This window comes from Opisthocomus hoazin, chromosome 14 (assembly GCF_030867145.1).
Source record: "Opisthocomus hoazin isolate bOpiHoa1 chromosome 14, bOpiHoa1.hap1, whole genome shotgun sequence".
In the NCBI taxonomy this organism is placed as follows: Eukaryota; Metazoa; Chordata; class Aves; order Opisthocomiformes; family Opisthocomidae; genus Opisthocomus; species Opisthocomus hoazin.
The window spans coordinates 3,225,326-3,245,745 of NC_134427.1; the positions used below are offsets into that span (position 1 = coordinate 3,225,326).

General features: G+C 50.5%; 1 protein-coding gene across 1 annotated transcript; it reads right to left on the minus strand.

Moving 5' to 3' along the window:
• Positions 1–1,010: 1,010 nt before the first annotated feature.
• POF1B (POF1B actin binding protein) lies at positions 1,011–19,710 on the minus strand. The gene is made up of 14 exons (XM_075435264.1): positions 19,279–19,710; positions 13,447–13,485; positions 12,873–12,974; positions 10,838–11,053; positions 9,237–9,367; positions 8,216–8,243; positions 6,782–6,856; positions 4,085–4,177; positions 3,146–3,259; positions 2,825–2,977; positions 2,597–2,707; positions 1,868–1,996; positions 1,511–1,584; positions 1,011–1,161 (listed from the first exon to the last, which is right to left on the minus strand). The coding sequence occupies exons 1-14, from the start codon at positions 19,708–19,710 to the stop codon at positions 1,011–1,013; spliced, it is 1,848 nt and encodes a 615-aa protein (XP_075291379.1).
• Between the last annotated feature and the right edge of the window lie 710 nt (positions 19,711–20,420).

Below are 20,420 nucleotides of genomic sequence, written 5' to 3' on the forward strand. Positions count from 1 at the left end.
TCTCATTTACTTAATGATATTGATGTCCTCAAATGCAGAGTACGCTCATCTTTTCTATTTTTTTTTATAATGGAAAGTGTGGTGAGCTTTTCAAGTAAGCTACGGGGAGAGGAAGGGGGGGGTTGGCTCTAATTTTGTAATTTCTTTATTTCCTTGCTTAATTCCTTGACAGTGCATTAGGGTGGAAGGCAACTGGATGAGCTTTAGAGATCAGTAATGAAACTCTGCTGTTTGCCAGTGACCTCTACCTTTGCTTTCCTTAAGCCTGCTCCGGGTAACACCCCCTCCTAGAACACGCCAGAGGTTTCACCCTTCGCCTCCTCAGGCTGCTCACACAACTGTCTTTTTCTGGGTCGTGTCCCCCCCAGAGCTCTCTGTTCACCCTTGTTCATGGGTGCTGTCTGCAGACGGCTTCGTCACGTTCCACGGCTCAGAGCACGCGGCAGTGACCTGGCCTTCAGCCTTGGCAGCGTTACCTTGTGCCCTCCAAAACAAATGGCTTCTGCAGGCCCATTTTCTACTTTTACTTTGAATTACTCCTTAAAAAGTCACTGCTCTTGGCATGTCTTGGCCGAGCCACTGCCCTGTCTCGATGTGAGCTTCAGGGACTGGTGCTCACCACATGTTGGGAGCAGTCTGGCGTCACTACGCGGTGTGACTGGGGAGTAGCGTGCTGCCCTCACCCAGAGCACGGCAGGGACGGTTCCTGCCCAGCCAGCTCCCCGTCCAGGCCACGTGCCTGAGGGCTGCCTCCTGCGGAGGGCACAGGCTGGGGCTGGAGCAGGGCCGCTTGTTTTGTTGAGGGTGATGACGTGTCGGAGAAAACCAGGAAAGGTGGTATTATTTATGCTGCACCCAACAACCACTGCCTGCTGCCAGTACGCAGCGCGGTTCCTCGACTTCCACCAGTCACTGGGCTTTTTGCAGCTGCGTTAAATGAACACTATGGCTTTATCTCAGGTGTCAGCTTCGGCTGACACTTTCTTTGATGTTAAACTGAATGAGGAATTTCAGAGCCTGAACAGCCGATCTCTAGGTGAACTTACGTGTTTCCATATCTCTCCAGTCCTCTCAATGACAATCGTTTGTGATTTGTTGACAGGTGAGGTAACCTTGTAGTCGTCAGACAGGAGGCCCAGAATAGGATACTGATTCCTGTACCTGTGTGGAGGAGAGTTGCAAACCTGTGAACTGAAGCCTGCGCACCCGTACCCAGCTCACCGCCTCTGATCCCGCCACACGGCCGTTAACCCCCAGAGATCTCCACTAGTAACTAAAAAGCTACCACAGGGGTGTAAATGTTGCTGGAAGGTGCCGGCCGCCCCCCCAGCTGCTATTGCAGCGCTTGGTACTGAACCCTCCCCGGGCAGGAAAACCTCACGACTTTCCCCCCTTTGAGTTGGACAGGCACTGTGAAGACACTTGCAGGAGGCAAGAACTTGGTTAACGGAGGGCACGCAATGCAAAACGAAAAGGATCTATGGCTAAGAAAGGTGAATAACGACATTACTTCTTAGTGATGACAGCTGTCACGCCAGGGGACTGGCTGCCTGAGAGTTTCTCATGCTTCAGTCGGAAGAGTTCCTGAGAAAACCAGAAGTAAACATCCCAATGAAATAATGTTGTCTGAAGTGTTGGCTGGCTAAAGGCACAACAAAGTATTTGCAGAAATTCCTCTCAAAGAGCACTCTGAGAAGTCTGTCCTTCCAGAAGGCTGGCAGAGGAGCAGCACTCAGGGAAACAAGCCCCAGCCCCAACTGCTGAACCAGGAGAGTACAAGGGACTTCCTAGGAAGTTTCCACCTACACAGGAACTGCAGGCTGAAATACAACAATTCTTAGAAGATCAGTAAATTGTCTTACTTTACCTCTTGCTGTTGTTTAATAAAAGCGTCTTTCTCCTCCACCATCGATGTCAGTTCATGCAACCTGATTTGCAAGTCACTGTTATTTCCCTCTCTCTTCGATATATCTTCCTGGAACTGGCATAACTGAGACTGCAAAACAGACGTGGAGGAGCTGTTAGGTGTCGTCTGGTGCTCTGTGCAGGAGGCCTTGCAGTACACACCCAGGACTCTGGTCGTGTTTTTTTCATTGAATTATGAACAGTAACACTTGGATTAGTGCCATTTAAAATCTGCAGTGGACATACACACATAGGCATACACAAAACCCAACGACTTTCGAGTAAGAATGTTGAGCTGCGTGGTAAATTCAGAAAGCGCTCATGGATACTGGTAGGATTCAGTCCAATTTGATAGGTTTCTAACTCGATAAAGCCGATACAGCACTGACCAAGCTGAAGTGGCTTCCAGGGTGGTGAAGTATTACTGCAGTGCTTTCAGTGCCTGCTGTAGGTGACCCTGCTTGGGCAGGGGGGTTGGACTAGATGACCCACAGAGGTCCCTTCCAACCCCCAACATTCTGTGATTCTGTCATTTCCTAGATGTGGTTTTGACTGGGACTTTCCTTTATTTTCTGTTGGGTGTCTCTTGGCTAGTTTCTTACCTTGCCTGGACACAAGAATTAGCAAAGCAGCTGTTTACCTGCAGTCCTGCGAGGTGAGGAACACGCAGACGCCACGCGAGTCAGCTTACCCTAAGGCTGCGGATCTCGCGATCTTTATCCTCTCTCAGGTTATTGATCATCTCCACGTAACGGCTCGAGAGCTCGTCGGTGGTGGTCTGTAGCGTTGGATTAGAGCAGGTCTGCAGAAAATGAAGGTTTTTATTTTAAAAAGAGCGTTTTATCATTAATTTTCATACATTACTGCATGTGTATCTGTGCATACCCGCTGTTGGACACAGAACACAGGTGCTTGTTACCTGCAGCTTGAGGCTCTGGATCTCCTGCTCCAGGGAGCGCTTGCAGTACTCCAGTTCCTTCAGCCGACAATCCTTCTCGCCCTCGCCGAGCCGCAGGGAGAGGAGCTGCTCTTCCAGGGAGCGACACTTGGCCGTGCTCTCCCTGAGCCCTTGCTGGAAGGCACCGAAGTGGCGCGGGTGAATGCGTGGCGTTCCATACGGAAGTACCGGAGTCACGCACACGGATCCCAGGCAGCAGTTTCCCAGAATACTCGGAAGTCAGCGTACTGCCTGGTTCCTGGCTGACTGCAATTGTACTGAAAATAGGGTGTTCAGATTTACCTGCTGCTGACGATTGTTCTCCCGCAGAGAAGCCAACATGGTTTCATATTCTTTTACTTGAGAATCTTTAAAAGCCAAATCCTTCTTAAGCAGGACACTGTCAGTTTCTAACTTCTGCAAGACAAAGTGTTTGCAGTCAGTAGCTGCCATTTTTTAATAAGTGCTGTTTTAGAACTGAGAAAATGCTCAATTTTCATGAAACTATGGGTTTTTTTAACTGCATAGGACACAGTTGCCCATCACTGTAGGATCTTTGGCTTTGTGTTGTGGTAAGCACTCAGAACATGGACATGGCTCTTTCAGTCTGTGCCAGAAAGAATGCTTTGTGGTTATTAAACAGAAACCAACAAAAGTGCCCAAACTCGGCCCCCACCACTGCACAGGCTCCTTGTCCAGTGTCAAAGGTGACAGTTCTCACTTCACAGAATGCTGTGAAGTTTCCAGCGGGGCCCAGTACGCGGGCTGGTGTGTTTCTGGTTCCCTGCCCGCGATGATCTGCTGGGCTGCCTGGAGAGCCGCCGGAGCGGGTAAAGCCACGGCTGGCAGCAGCCTTCCCAGGAGCAAACAGAACCGAGGTCTCCCGATTCCAGGAATGGGCACTCCGTGTACACACGTCCGTGCTGAAAGTGAAAACACAGCTGCTCCCCTTCCACACACAGACACCAGTGTAGGTAGACAAGCACCCTATGGACCAGTTCAGAGCTTTAAGTCTGATTTCACTCAGCAGCGTCTTTTCTTCATTTAAAAGCGTTCAGGTTTTTAGGCGTCAACAAATGGAACACCTGAAAACCGCTGCTAGCAAGAAATCTAACCCGACGCACTGTACAGGTCGATTACAAACCAGCCCTTTCCAGCAGGGCAACTGAAGCCTGGACTCAGTTTGGGTTTCATCATAACAGACTTCCCCCGACGGGTAAGAACAGGAACAGTGCAGCTTACCCCCAGGTCATCCTGCAAATGGCAGAGCTCCTCACGGAGGTTTTTGAAAGTGGAAAGCACAAGTCTCAAAGATTTATCTGATGTCACTCTCATCTAGAGGGGAAAAAAATGAAAAGGTACCCTTCTGATTAGTGAACGTGCTTTGCTTCCAATCTGCTCGACAGTGGGTAGGACAGAAAACTGCTGCACAGCTGAAAATAACGGTCACTGTCAGCACTACCGCACACCACTCTGCAGGGCCCGCAGTTTCTACAGAGAAACAGATTCGCATGGGCTTTGTCCCAGAACTGCCATGGTGCTGAGATCACTGCCTGGTAACACGGGGCGACATTTTCCAAGTGGAAGGCACGAGAGAGTGAAGAGCTGCGTTTGCACACCAGTGAAGGGACAAACAGAGGTGTTCATACTGCACAATCATCTTTTGAGTGTTCAGAGCTTGGTGACTTAGGCTGACTTAAAGAAATAACTACCTGAGCTGAGAGGCCGCAGAGGCCTGAGTCATCAGCTTTGTCATCTGGCACAGCACGCCTTCCGCCCAAGAGCAAGAGAATTTAATTAAAATTCTTAAAAATTTAAATAAAAAAGCGCCATACAACCGACTCCTCCCTTTAAAAGGAGGGTCCCAGGGATCAGAGGAGTCAACTGGATGAAGAAGAAAGGCCGTAGTGCACGACAGCTTAGCGCTGTTCTTTCTTTTAACGCACGTTAACAGCTGTGCATTATTTTATGTTAAAACACGAACTGTTGCCCTTCACGGTACGCTTCTAATAGCTGAAAGAAGAAATACGGATTTTGAAAGAACACAAAGACCTCCTGGAGTTCTGACTCATCTGGAAGGGCTGAGTGTTCTGTGCAAAGGATGCATTTCTTACTATCTGGACAGAAGCGAAGTCCTCTCCGTTTCTTTTCCTCTGAAGCTTCCCCTTACCTTCATTTGTGGACCACTCGAACTGAGGGAAGCTATCCAGATCTCCACCGATACGGTGATGAGCCCTTGTTGTATTTTGTATCCCCGCTGGTGCGATTATGTGACTGAGGCTTCAGAAAGAACATTTCTGTTGTAACAACTCACCTGTTTGTTTTTTAATTAAAGTGGAATTTCAGTTTTGACCTACGGTTTCATTGGCTTTATTGTGAAATGTACTGTAAGAGTAGATTATAAGAAGGCACTAAGTCAAAACTGTTCAATTTGGACTATAAAAATATAAGTAAATGCCCACTCAGCAACTCCTTAGTGCTAGAGGTTGCTAATTCCATAGGTGTCACGTACTTCTGCAGTGGAATTCCTCATGCTCTCAGACTGCAGCCTCTGGGCATACCCAGCACAGTCCTTGCCTGCGCAGGGTGGCAGCTCGCTCGGAGTCCTCCTCGGATGCGAGAAGGCACCACGCGGAACTCTGCTGGTAGGCCCGAGGGGTTTGTAGCCTGAGAGCACACTTTGTACGTACACTGACAAACGCGGTTGCCCAGGAGGTGTTTTAGGTGCTTTTTTTGTTAAGCACAGGTGTGAGAATGTAAAACCAGCGGGACTTCCAGAAAACGGGAAATGCGTGTTTCAGCTCTCTCACACAGAGCTGAGCTGGACCGGCTGCCTGGGACAGTGGTGTAACATGAGGCCATGAAATATTTTGGTGTCGGTGTCCATCTCTGTTGTAAAAGAATCAGAGAATAAGTGAGGTTGGAGGGGACTTGGGAGGTCATCTTGCCCAGCCGTCCCGCTCCAGGCAGGGTCAGCGGTGGAGCCAGAGCCGGCGGCTCCCTCACGGCTTCACTCGAAGGTCTGTTCTGCCGGGAAGGGAGACGAAGCTCCGCTCCCGGCGGCTGCGATCGCCGGCCTCGGGGAGGGCAGCCCTCGTCCCGCCTGCTGCGCGGCGCAGGCTGCCTGGGGCCTGGGCTGACACAGCACCTGCATGGCCGACAGCGCTGGCGTCGATGGGGGGGCTCATGCAGGGGCCCGCTCCAGTCGCCTGTCGTCAGAGCACCTCACCAAGAGCTCAGGTGTTTTTTCTAACAAACACATGGCAGGGCACTGCCGTGCTAGGAAGCAACTGAATGAACAGCCATCACCGGAACTGGGCACGCGCGTCACATCGCCTTACAGCCAAACCACGGGGCTGGTGACTGAGAAGGCGAGTTGGGATGGTTGGGCAGCTACAGAACAACATCAGAAGGAACACGAAAGCCTCTATAAAAGGAACCAAACCAGAAATGGTTATGTGTTGCTACCAGCTGTCATAAGCATGCCTCACAACTTGGTGTGTGTTAGAGGTTTTTAACCAGGAGAGCTGGGAAAGGTGAGAGCTAAGTTAGAAGCAGTATGTGCAGCTGGCAGTTGATCCCAGCGTTCAGTAAAGCACCTACTATTTGCCTGTAGCTTTTGAAGTAAAGCGTTAGCATACAACACAAAGAAACAAAAAGATGAAAGACCTGTGTTTGCCTATAACTAGTCAAAAGCCAAGATGGTTTCCAGTGAAACTGCAAGAAAGCAGCAGTAAAGCTCAGTTTAAGACACACAAGTAGTCTGTGGAACCAACTGCCATGACCTGTGTGATTCCATACTCTGTGCTAGAAAAAATGCAGTAAGTAGACTAGAGAGTGAAGTATGCTGTGCACAAAATCCCTGGTATGTGTAAGGCAGCCTCCACTGCTTCGGGTTACTGTAGGCTTCCACACAGCCCCTCCACCCCACTCGCATACCTGGAGGAGATAACGAATCTGCTGCTTTGTTGCCTCAGACAGTCCTTTGGGAATTAAATCTTCAATATCTTCAGTCTACGCAAAGAAGGGAGGAAAGGGGAGACATCTTCATTAAGGATTTTGCCTGGTAGATCATAATGTGGTTTCTTCACTAATTACACAGGTCTGCTATGAAAAGCATGTCTAGTACAAGGCAAGAATGAAAATAGATCAAAGTGTATCCAGAAAATATCCAAAGTCTTATATCTGTGTGGCATATGAAAACTGAGATGAAGCGATACATGAAGCGTATACTCAAATCACTGAGTTGAACATTGATTTTAAAAGCAGTATTCAAAACAATCCTCTCTCACAGGAACAGCTGGTGCTAAAACAGAGCTCCCAGCACTTCACAGCAGGAGCTGATCTCGTTTCTACACAAAGAGCAGACTGTCAGTAAACTGCAGGTGAGCAGTGTGGCACAGGAGATGCTGCCAGTGATTATCATAGAATCATAGAAAGTTTTGGGTCGGAAGGGACCCCTAGAGGTCATCTAGTCCAACCCCCCCGCAGCCAGCAGGGACACCGCTAACTAGATGAGGTTGCTCAGAGCCCTGTCCAACCTGGTCTTGAATGTTTCCAGGGATGGGGCCTCCACTACTTCTCTGGGCAACCCGTTCCAGTGTTTCACCACCCTCATTGTAAAGAATTTCTTCCTTATATCCAGCCTAAACCTACACTGTTTTAGTTTAAAACCATTACCCCTCGTCCTGTCACTGCTGTCTCTACTAAAAAGATTGTCCCCATCTTTCCTATGGGCTCCCTTTAAGTACTGAAAGGCTGCAATCAGGTCTCCCCGCAGCCTTCTTATGTGGCAGCGCTTCACGTAATTTAATCCTAGACAAATATTCCTGCCATATACACAACGCCTTTAAAAATAACAGAGGCGCTGATGTTTCTGTCATGGCCCAAACCACCAAAGTGAGCTTTCTGCAGACGCAGGAAGTCTGCTCTGCCAGCCCCGGTTCCTCTCACTTCTGGGAGAGGCCGTGTTCGCCCCTTCCCGCAGTGCCTGGCAGCACGTGTTGCCGAACAGCAGCTTTACTGGCAAGAGGGGGGAACATCCTTCATAGAAAATGCATCATGATACACCACGTAGCTGTGTAAGTTTGTTTTACAGTGAAGCCACTATCGGCACAACAGGAAAGACTTTCAAAATTTGCCTCTCATACTGGAATAATGCAAATTATTAAAGTTTCCTTTCAGTATTGTCGCATTTGCAAATACATGCCTAGCAGTAGGTTTCAGGCTCTGAATGTCAGCAGCAAGCAGGAATCATCGGCTAACAAAGACCAGCATCCTTCGTTTAAACTGGCTTGGCTCAGTTTGGTGCGGACCCACACCACTGCTCTGCACGTCAGGGAGCAGCTTGCTAAGAGCACGCCGGATGCTTACCTGACACGTAAATTCAATGTCATGGCTCCTGTAAGACAGACAAAACCCAAAGGACTGGTTAGCAGAAAGCTTCCTGAGAATTTTAAGAATTCAAGCCCACATTCACCACTACAAAAAGATTGTCCTTAAAATACAGAGTAAGGAAGGTTCTTTGTCAGAGTAAGAGCTGTTACCTTCCTTTCAAGGTGCCAGGCAACATGAGCTGTTAAATACGACTGCCTGCAGAGGTACCTGAGGAGACTGTTAGGGTTAACCCACCCCATCGGGTTCGGTTAACCCAGTCACGTTCGTAAGGGGCTGGGTGATGGTTTACCCACAACTACGCTGCAACGTATCGACATGCCCGAAGCGTTTACTTAGGCTTTTTGTGATGCTCAAATTCCACTTTCCCACTGCTACGGAGCCACCCTTGTCGTTTCAGTGAACTCGGGAAGCACCAAATGAGACTGGGAGCGAGGGGGCAGAACGAAGCAGGGGGCTGGCGAGGGAGGGGTAGGAACACTGAAGACTGGGATTGCTGGCTGCCGCGGCGCTGCGCTTCTTTCAAAGACAACCTGCAGGGCTCTGCAGAACGCGTGCGTGGCATTGAGCTTTATGCCTTCGGGCGTCCACCTTTTAATCCATGACGTAACACCACGACAGAACAAAGGAAATGGCAATTTGCACATTTGGGTTGTTTCTTCAGCACATAGTAATAGAATTGTGTCATTAAATATATGTCAGAGCACGCTGTAAGTATACTCATCTGCTCTACGTGCAAACAGGTGGGGGGTACGTAATTCTTACTGCATGTCAGTCGAAACAATTTGAAAAAAGCATCGGATTCACTGAATTTACTTGGCTTACAGCATTTTCGTCCTCAGTTACTCAGCAAATTGGATCAATTTGTAAAATACGCAGTCAATTCTAGTTTCCAGGGGAAAGAAAAAATCACCAACTTGTGAACAATACTGTCCTCTTAACTGCACAGGGCTAGGATTTCTGGAATACCGAAACGACAGAAGAGATACGGTGCCAATACCTTCCTCCTATCTTTTCCACGTGCTGTAACAAACAACTGTACAAGTCGTTGGTCTTGCGGTTCAGCTCAGCGAGGAGCTCGCCAAAGTAGCGGCAGTCCAGCTGGTCGTTGCCTTCCTGAGGGCAACTCACCTAGCAGAAGAGATGCAAGAAAATTATAATCAAGGTCCCTTCTTCGGGGTGAAAGCTGAAGGTGAAAATGCTACAAGTATGATGGACCTGGGTTTGTTTGCGCTTACTAACTAGCAGTTTGTTTGCACTGTTCTTTTCCCTGGTACTGAGCCTTCCATGTACTCTAGTTTTCAGTAAACTATACAGGAATAAATTACTTCCTTTATAGCAAGAAATACGCAAAGGATTTACCTGCTACAGCAGTGTCGTCACCAGTCCTCTAATACAGAAAGTGCTGAGAATTAGGAAACCTCTCACTAATGCACGTTTCTGTAGCTGTGGTGGGCGAGACGCCCGAGGGCAGCACCAGCTCCAACCAGCTGGGTGCAGGACTCCCCACTGCAGAGACGGTGTGTGGCACGCTGGCTGTGCTTCTGCAGGCCTTCACGCACCGGAGCGCGGCCAGTGCCCGAGAGGAGGAGCTCCCAGCTTCCTTCCCAGGGTCAACTTCAGAAGCGTTTACAGAAGGGCGCTGACACAAGCCACCTCCTTTTTTCAAGCCCGGCAAGACCTTAAAACACCTCCACTGAAGTTCAAATGTTCACGTACGTGAACAACAGAAGAACGCAAAGAGCAGCCCAAACTGGGTTTACCGAAGCTGGTTTATGGGAGGACCTGGCTATGGAAGGTTCCCGGCAGCTCTGACACCGAGGTCACCCCGCGCGTTTGCCTTGTGCCCGTCGACCGAGCAGCTGCAGTGCCTCCCCCCAGCTGAAGCGACGGCGTCCCTGCACTGCACACCGCCCGCTGAAACCCCAGAACTGGCAGCCTGCTGCAACATGACGGGTGAAGGAAGCTAGTTCTGTGCTCCCAGTAGATCTGTCCAACACTCCTCCATCAAACTGACACAGAGCTGAAAGCCTTACTGACCAGTACAGACAGAAAGCAATTCTGGACCGACGCGTGTCCACTTTATAACGCAATGTCCTTTTCTCCAAAACCAGAGGCACAGGCCTTCCACTACTCAGTCTTTGTACAACACAGACTGACAGCTGAAACCTGACTCAACCCACGGGTAACACTCCCAGATAAAGGAAAAAATAAAGCCAAACCAGCAAGACTTAACACATTTAAAGGACAAGAGAATGACGATCAGTCAGTACAATGAAGTGCCAGTCTACGCCAGCAAGAAATAGGACACAGCAGCTGAAACAACTTTTCTTTGCTCTCCTTAACCGCATGCGACAAAGCCTTGGACAGTTCTAGACTATGTCTGCAGTCACAGCACACCAAGAAGTTACCTGCAACGGGCACACAAACTCTGCTGTTTCCTTCCAGTGGGTGCCTGGTGCTCAATGACCCTGCTACGGTTTGGAACAAAAACTTCCGAGGTTGGGGATTAGCAGGTTTGTGTGTCTACAGAGTTTTGCACTCCACGTACAGAACAAAAACGCACTGTGAACAGTAAAACATTCAGCAAACTGCTCTTACCGGTTCACAGGTTTGAACTGTCACCCTCCTCACTGTATTGCCTCCGCAGTCATCGCTCACAGAGATTGGAATTATCTCACAGGGGCTGCTGGTCTGTGTCTGCTGGCACTGGTGAGTGACTTGGGACGGCTCCAGGTGCTGGCAGGGCTGGACAACATGGCACTGATCGCCCTGCTGGGGAATTGGACATTGGTGCGAGAACTGGTACTGCTTCTCCTAGAAACAAGAACAGACATTCTTAAGCTGCTGAACACAGCTGAATGAGATGGAAGCTTAGGATGAATATATAAATGAATGAAATGTTTTGCATGGAAAAACTGATCACAGTTTCAATAAAATTGCTTTCTTTCCTAACTGAACATGAGTCTGCTTCACACTTTCATGCTTCAAGGTTCCAATTCACCAACTCCTCAGATTTTAGTAGCTGCAAATGAAAAGCACAGAAGATCCACCTTTCCCCAGCTGTATGTTTCATTACAGTATTGCTCTTAATGTACTCCAGCAAGGGGGACATCCATTATTTCATTTAGAACACATGCATGTCCTGTTTCATTAAGTATTTGAGGGATAAATAAGAGCCTCGGTCGAACTGAGTTTTTGTTAATTCCAGTTAGAAAAAAAAATTTAGTAGAGGAAATGACTGAAGACATTTTCCTCTGTAAACGCTTTCAGCAGTTCCAGAGTCAGAGCGTACCGTATATACGGGACACGTGTCTTGTTCTTACAGTCAAGAAAAGTGCTGTTTACAAAACCGCCCACCAAAAGTAGGTCATGTTCCAGTCAAAACACTGAAAGGCACCGATTTTGGCAAACTTAATTGTTCCTCTAGATCATGGCTGTTACAAGTTTACTTCGAAAAAATATGTATTTTGTATTCTACGTAGAAGTATATAAATGCACGTCCAGGGCTCCAGGGGATTGTGACTGAAAACTCCCGACGCGGTTACATTTCACAGGCTGCCCCAACGCCTGACTCTGCACCAGAATCAGAGGAGAGAGACGACATCAGATCCGCGCTCACCGCTGCGCACCAGGAGCGGAGCGAGGACCCCGTCCCTTCACTGCGCGTCCGAGGAGGACTTCCCGCGGGCTTTCAGGGGGCTGCACGCCCGCCGGCAGCCGGAGCAGACTGCGTGCATCCCTTCAACATGTTTTAACTTCACCTGAACGCAGCCTGCTTTGCACCTGTTTTGGTGTAAACTAGAGAGCGATACACGTAGGAGACTGGGAGATTTTCTTCACAGCTACATTACTGATTTGATGTAAATCTAGATACACCCTGGGTAACAAACCAGGAGCAGAAACACAGTTTCCAGGACTACACTCCACACTTTACTATTCTGTGGAAAGAAAGAAGCTATCCTGTATCATTACCTCAAATTTTTTCGCTTTCCACTTTAAGGTATGGGTGTCACACCTGATTTATCTATCTAAAACCCAGAATGGAATGAAAACTTAACAAAAAAACCAAAAAAAACCCCAAACAAGTAAGATTAATCACTCTGAAATAGCCTTTATTTCAAAATTCTTCCTGTTGAAAATAACTATTTCAGACCAATTTAAATAAGTAATTATTTTTGCTACTGACAAAACAACAGTTCTGAGATGAAACTTCAGACAGCTTTACCAACTGTATTTTTTCAAGAACGAGTAAAAAAGAAAAGAAAAAGCTAAAATTTGTCTTTTCAATTAATTTTGTGTAAAAATTTGTGTTGGTTTTTCTGTTGTGGAGCTACTGCAAGAAGCTAATTCTCAGTCAGTATTCAGCCAAAGACTGACAGCTCTAGAGATACAACAGCAGTTGTCATTATTAGTCTGAAATAATAAATTCTTTGTAAAGACAGCAAACCTTCCAACTTCTGCTCTCCTTACAGAGAGAAGTTGTTTCAGTTACTTGGAGAATGTGTCCTGTAATTCATCACGGCCATTCTCAGGTTGGCAGCAGTTCCCAACAAAAAAACCCAACCCAGAACATTACTTTTCCTCTACCATTTCAGCTTTCTCTTGCAATAGATAACAAGAACGACCAACTTACTTGGTGGGGATTGAGTATCTCGTATTTTCTTATTGTCTTTTCATAGATGACATTATTTCCAGGACAGAAACTCCCCCCTCTAAGAAACGGGGACAGTGGCTCCTGTAAAACATTTCAATAAAAAACATTCACAAATGTTGTCAAAGAGATAATTCAGAATTAGTGTAATTTTGACTAAAAAAACGAGAAGGGATTCTTGCAATGTGAAGAGATCTATGCTTTGAGGCAGTTCTTTAAGGTACATGAATTTCGGTGTCTGGCCATTTGGAAGCGAAGTGAGTGTGCTTCCCTCTAGAGCACATTTGAAATAAACACCACAAAAACAATTCCATCTCCGCCAGTGACACGACTGGAGCGTACCGACAGAGACCTCGCTGCCGAGCGGTGGGAAGCCCCACTGGCCACTCCGCAGTATTTTCAATTCCCAGTCGTTTCTCTCTCAGTCAGAGGTACGGGCCATGGGATTTCAAAACATTTGGCATCCCCTGAAGGAGGCAGCTGAGCACTTCACCGAATCAGGGGCGTTAAGGAAGGGTTACACAAGAACCAAGCCAGCACTAAGCAGTTCTCATACCTGATCAGGATTCTCGATAATGATCCTTCGAACAGTGCCCTGCAGGGAAGACAGTAAGTAAAGACTCAGTGATTGCTGCATTTTAAAACCTTTCATGCTCAGAGCTCAGGCTTACTGGATCCCCAAAATAACCCAAACACGGTCATCGCCTATAAAGGTATTGAGACCCACTGGCCAAAATCACCTGGAAGCGTGGCAGAGCCGGGGCCTTCCCAGCCCAAAGGGAACCACCCCCGTGCAGTGGGGCGGCGTGCAGCCTGTCACGCTCAGTTTTAAGAGCCTGGCTTTTCTCAGTCACCTCTTTGCAGGTCTGGGGGGATTAGTGCTTGTTTTCTGTAAGTGCCAACAGCAGGGGATACCGATCAAAGCCGACACAGTGGGCTGGCTCTTCAAGGATCGCGCGTCCCCGTTCCACAGACACTGCCTTCCACTTACAGTCTTTCGTGGTACATATTAAGGTCAGCTGGCATAAACAGATGGACATCAAAAACTCTTTTTGCTTTGCCCAAGGAAGAAAATTTGTATTTTGCTTAAATGCCAAAACGGAAGGGGCGGAGGAAGGGCCAGTAAACCACATCAGGTCACTGCCCAGTGCCCCAAGCAGTGGCGATTGTTTCAAAACGTGGACACAACACTCCATAATGGACACCTGTGAGAAAAGATGCCCCATGGAACCTTTGCTCATTCTTGAATGAAAAACGAAATACGCCTTTTTAAATTACAGCAATCTGCAAGTGGCAGCGCTTTTGTTCGTTTTCAGACAGATTCGTTCACTGCCTCGCAGCAGTTGTGGAGACTGCCTTCCATTTTGTGGGCCAACACCAGTTACAACAAATCCTACACGCTGCTCATAGTCTCCACATCCAGTTCTTTATCCAAGTAAGCAGAATTTCCACTAAGTCTAATCGAAGGACTGGGCAATTTGTTAGTTCACAGCATACTATTTGTTCTTCTTCACAGTACAAATTTTCATAACAAATCATTTCTTCCCTTAAGCCGTGGGCAGTGCTCGGGAAGTCTACGTTGCTGCAGCTCAGTCTCGGAGACGCTCCGAGCTGGGTACGAGCAGCCCTGAAGTAGGTCAGGTTGCCAGCTGTGAACCGTTGCATAAGGGTAGGTAGCCTGAAGCGGTTTTCCACATCTCCCAAGAGTGAATCATAACAGCACCAGGAAAGAGAAATCAAAGTGGAAAAGAAACTGTTTTAGCAGCAATCACAGTAATTAAGAAATTTCAAAATTATAACTGCTGCAAAAAACTTCGAAAGCTGCTTCCTCCCACCTGCCGTGTACTTGAGGTGGGTCAGTCAAGGACGGGAACCCACCGACACCGGCAGAACGCTCTGTCAGGACCTAACAGCTACAGTACGGAGGTCTGGAACATACAGCCCAATTCCTACATCACTCTGACACCTATGAATACTTAAAATAACGAATGCCCGTCGGCAGCTCCTTTGCAGCAGTCTTGCCCCCGACCGCCAGCTCCTCCCCAGCCCCGGCGAGGCAGCTCCGGGCGTCACACCGAGCCTCGCACCCCCGGCTCCAGCCAACCCGGAGCACTCCGGTGCTACAACAGTACGAGTACCGTGAGAGAGCAGAAATTGTTCTTATGCAGCGTTGACTGCCACTACAGAGCACATGGAAACAAGGTGAGCATTGTGTATGAAAATAAAAGACACATTTTCAATTTACTGAAAAGCCAGACAAACCTGCCTGAACTAAATCACGCTGCCACGGGGCAGTGGAATACGTAACTCGCGCTGTCTAGCCTAGAGAGCATAATGTGTAAAATCATTTTATCTAGTTACCTATGTGCTCTCAGAGGAATACATTCAGAACAGAGAAGAGCAGCACCTTTTAAGCCGAAACATACTTTCGTAATATTTAAAAGAACGGTCTGATTGTATGTGGAGAGTTCTACAGAAGCTAAGAATGTTTTGCTTGGATAAAATTATGCTTATTTTCAAGATACCCAAATGCCTTCATTTCGAAAGAACTTTGATGCCGATGCATTTCCCTCACTCCATCACAAGCCCGGATTTGCCTGCCCTCCATCGCACACCGGCCAGGCAGGCTGGGAGGGAATCCCGCTGGCCGCCTGCGCAGCTCCCTGCTCTGCACAGGAGAGGCCGGCTCCGGGGGCTCGGGGGGCTCCGGAGCTCCCCTCTGCCCAAGGAGGGACGGCGCGATGGAAGCCCACCACAGGCTTCTCCATCACAGCTCGGGCTGCTCTCTGTGGTCTCCTACGATGCTTCGGAGATGCACCGTTCCGTACCTGGCAGAAGGCAGGGGGATTTCAACGGGGAAAGCCCAGTGTTCCCGGGGATTTCAGTGGCACGACCGGGTTTGGGATTTGTAATGACCTGACCTTTCTGCGTCTACGTTTATAAGGATAAAGTCAAAAGGTACATGCTAACACTGTCACAATGATTTTCGCTAGTCTTTCAGATCTTCAAACAAGATTTTTAAATTTTAAAATAAACATTTGACAGATGTATCCAGTTATTGTATGCAAATCTTATGCAAAGACAACCAGCACACTAACTTTTATTTCAACAAGTTTCCCTTAGCTTCAGACAAAACAGCGATTAAGGGGAGAATTTCATCTATGTCCTAACCTTTTCTCCATAACGTATTGTCTTGTTAATTACAAGCAATCCAGTCATCTGAATTTACGAGTTACATTTGGCAGCTGAAACGCGGAAACGGCAGGCTACGTCTGAGGGCTCTTTCAAACCATACAGCCAGACCTCACAAGCTGGTTAATATTACACCGTTCTCACCACGGCAGGCGAGAGCCCTCAGCACTTCACAGAACCCAGCCCAGCCATGGAAAGATCTCACAAAATTTCTCACACGGACAGCCAGCTCCCACAAAGGCGTTCAGGGTTTTGCCCTCTGCACTGACAGCGGACATCTTGTGTGTGCCATTTCATAAATTCTTTTTTCACAATCACGGTGAAAGGGTTCATACGCGTAAGCCACACTTGGAAGAGAATTTATTCTAAACAACATTCTCTGTGCAGATCAAGCAAACGAGAGCAAAATTTGCCTCGAATTGCTCCAGATGAAGCTTGCCGTGGCTGGGAGTAGCATTTGGCTTCAACATCAAAAATGAAACAAAGTTAGATTGAAAAAGCAAAGAAAACTGAATCCTGAACCACAATAAACACAATTATGTGTACTACGTGCACACACCAGTTTCAAGTTTTCCCTCTCTCTAGTTTATTAAAAACATACAGAAACACAACAGAACACACCAGCCTTGTGACTAAATAGTAAGACAGCAGATCAACAGCGATGTGGACTTTTGTCACCGTTAACCTGCAGAACCTCTGCAGAAGCGAATTACATATTGCTCAGAGACAGCCCTTTGCCTTATCAACAGCAAGAAGCTTAAACTACAGCTCTAGGCTGCTGTTAACTGAAAAATCTCATGTTAAATTAAAGCATCTGTGCGATGTGCGATCGTTACACTGTTCAGTTTACGCAGCGACACGTGATCTGCTCAAAGGGCAGCTGAATCAACCCCTTGGGAACTGCCTACACTCTTCCCAGCGCTTCTTTCGGACAACTCCCATCCAGCACCGAGTGTGCAACTGCTGCCCACTCCCAGCTGACTTCCCTGTTACTGTTTTCTTCTTTAATAACTTCCTCGTAACCTTTATTAAGCGCCCTCCCTCTCCACCACTGACACTGCAACCCACACACAGCCCGATCTGAACTACACCCTCTTTTGTCTTTAAAGTCTAATCCAGCAAAACACTTCAGCAAGAAATTATTTTTCATCAGCACGCCTTGATGGATTCAGTGACTAAAACAGATGCTGAAAATTAAACGCACTTCGTAAAGCAGAGACCACATTTGAGCCTATAATCAAATTGTTGACATACTTATCTGAGCAGAGGAAGCCTGGGACTGCAGTATTTATTCTAATGAGTATTTAATTAATTGAACGCAATTCAGACTATCACCTAGCCTAGTTGAGCAGATTGCTTATCTGGGAGGCGAGAGCCCCATGCTGGCACTCCTGCCCACACCTCGCAGAGGAGGGAACGTCCCAGTGGTCCCCAGATTACGTCAAGCTACGGGGAAGCGGCTGCCGGCCCACAGCCCACGGAAGCCCTCCTGCAGAGCAAGGCAGCCCTCCAACTATGCAAATACGGCTTTGAAAGGAGATCAGATTCTGTATCGATCTTCATCCCTACTCTTTTTCATAGTTAAATATTTTTATACCACAGGAAAGAAAATGAAATAAAGAGTTCAACTTGAAACAAAGACACGTTGCCACACTGAGTGCAACACGCCGGTCCCGCTTCTACTGATGTTAATGGCAGTCTGACATAGGAGGGAAAGAAATGCTTTAAGCATAAATTCTGATCTGTTATAGTCAAAGCTGTTCTTCAGTCACTGGTTTCTAGTTTTGCTTTTAAGATTTCGCTGAGACGCCAATCACAGAATCACAGCATGGTGGGGGTTGGAAGGGACCTCTGTGGGTCACCCAGCCCAACCCCCTGCCCAAGCAGGGTCACCCAGAGCAGGCTGCACAGCACCGCAGGCGGGGCTGGAATATCTCCAGAGAAGGAGACTCCACAATTTCCCTGGGCAGCTTGGGCCAGGACTCTGTCACCCTCAGAGGGAAGAAGTTCTTCCTCATGTTCAGCTGCAACTTCCCAGGCTTCAGTTTGTGCCCATTGCCCCTTGTCCTGTCACTGGGCACCACTGAAAAGAGTCTGGCCCCATCCTTCTGACCTCCACCCTGCAGATATTTAGAGGCATTTATGAGGTCCCCTCACAGCCTTCTCTTCTCCAGGCTGAACAAGCCCAGCTCCCTCAGCCTCTCCTCGTAGGACAGATGCTCCAGTCCTCTCATCGTCCTCGCAGCCCTCCGCTGGATTCTCTCCAGTAGAGAGTCTCTACTCCAGCCCAGCACTGGACACAGTACTGCAGATGGGGCCTCACTCGGGCAGAGCAGAGGGGAAATGGCACACGTTAAAATTATATTAAACTCCAGCAACACCTCCAAGCCATTCCTTGCACACCCGCGGCAGCGAACCTGCTAAACCACGCCGCGAAGACTTTTAAAGCAGCGCTGACGGGCTCCATCCCCTCCGCCGCCGCTCACCAGCCGACGCCAACAGCCCTGCACACCCCGGGACCCCGCGCCCACACCGGCGGCACCGCGCGGCGCGGCGGCTCGGGGCACGTCCCGCGCGTGGGGGCCGAGGGCCGCGGGCCCCGCCGCCATCCCCACAGCCCCGCGGACGGCGCGGGAATGAGCGCTACTGGGGGTTCGCGGGTTCAAGAGTTAAAAAAATTTCCAACTGGAGCTGCGAGGGGGGAAACAAACATGGGACTGAGTGACCCGCTCAAAGTGAAAGGGAGAAATTCAAAGGGAAATTCATTTTAGGGGCTCCTCAGGCTCGGCCTCCAGGTTAAGCGGGCTCCCGAGTCCCGGCGCCCTCGGCACCCGGCTGCGGCCGCCCGGCAGCCCGTCCCCGCGGGGAGGTTAACGGGGCTGCGGGGCCGGGGCCCGCCCGCTGCCGACGGCAGAGCCCCGGGGGGTGGGAGCCGGCCTGCCCCGCTCCACTCCGGGCCTCCCGCCACAGCCCCCCGCGCTCCGGGGTCTCCACGAGGGCCGCTCCTCACGGCCGCCGGGGCGCGGGCGGGACGCCCCTCCAGCCTGAGGTAAACCCGCTCGCTCACAGGGGAGCCGCGGCGGGGCGGGCTGCGAGGGGCTCCCCGCGGCGGGAAACCCGCCCCGACCCTCCCTCCTTCGACGGCGCCTCAGCCGCGGCGGGAGCGGGGCAGGGGAGCCGGCGGTGCCCGGCGTACCTGTGGCGGCGGGTCGCAGCCGGAGCTGACCTGCTGGTAGCCGGGCGAGCACTCCAGCGGCGAGGCCGCCCGGGAGGAGCAGGACGCGCTCACCCGCCGGCAGCCGGGGCCGTAGGTCCGCACCCGGTCGCACGCCACGCCGCTCTCCTGCTGCTGGGGCGCGGGCTCGAAGCAGGGCAGCGGCCGCGGCGGCTCCGGGCAGGGCGGCGGGTCCCGGCACGGCGGGGGCCGGGGCGGCGGCTGCGGGCAGGGCGGCGGGTCGCGGCAGGGCAAGGGCCGCGGCAGCGGGTCCGGGCAGGGTAGGGGCCGGCGGGCGGCGGGCAGCGTGCTGTAGTGCTGCTGGCGCCGGTAGTAGTGGTGCTGCTGCTGCTGCTGCTGCTGGAGGGGCGGCGGCAGCGTGAGGGGCTGCAGCTGCTGCTGGGCCCCCAGCATGCCGGCTCCGGGCGGAGCGGGGCGGCGAGTGCGGCGGGGAGCCGGGGCTGGGCGGCGATTAGTAGCGGCGGGGGGGCCGCGCCTAGGGCAGGGCAGGGCAGGGCAGGGCAGGGCAGGGCAGGGCTCGGGGCGGCGGAGCCCCGCGGCCGCCTCCCCCGCGCCGGCAGCCGGCCAGCACCCGCCGGGACGGGCACAGCCCGGCCGCAGCCGCCTGCCCTTCCCCGGGGTCGGGCCGGGGGTGGCCGGGCTCCCCTCGCAGCAGGGAGGGCTGCGCCTGGCAGCGGGTCCAGCGCCGGAACGAAACCTGGCTCATGGCAGAAGTGAGGTAAAACGGAGCGTGACGCTGCGTGTGAAGCCCCCTGTTATTAACCGGTCTCCAGCGGGCGCGGGGAGCGCACGCCGCCCTGTCCGGGGCCCAGCTCAGGCCTGCAGCACTGTCCACGGGAGGGGATGGACTTGGCAGAGGAGCCTTCGCCGCCCAGCAGCGAGCCCTGTGCGAAGCGCGTTCTCCACGGACACGCGTTTCTCCATCGTGGAGGGCCCGCGGCCTGGGGAGCCGGACCGACCCTCGCAGACGGATGGCAACGCCTCGCAAGGGATGAGGGTAGCTGCTTACCCACGATCTCACTCCACGGAGAGGAACGTGAATTCCATTTCGTTTCCCAATCAGTCAGATTTTAGTTTGGATTCCTTTGCCTGCGTCAGGCGAG

What these genes read in the sequence shown, in the direction of transcription:
- POF1B (XM_075435264.1), bottom strand. Translation starts at nt 19,710, where the DNA reads ATGCTGGGGGCCCAGCAGCAGCTGCAGCCCCTCACGCTGCCGCCGCCC. An exon ending in AGATACTCAATCCCCACCAA is followed by an intron (nt 11,054 to 12,872) that starts GTAAGTTGGTCG and finishes TCTTGTTTCTAG; the next exon opens with GAGAAGCAGTACCAGTTCTC. An exon ending in TCCAGAGCCTCAAGCTGCAG is followed by an intron (nt 2,708 to 2,824) that starts GTAACAAGCACC and finishes CATTTTCTGCAG; the next exon opens with ACCTGCTCTAATCCAACGCT.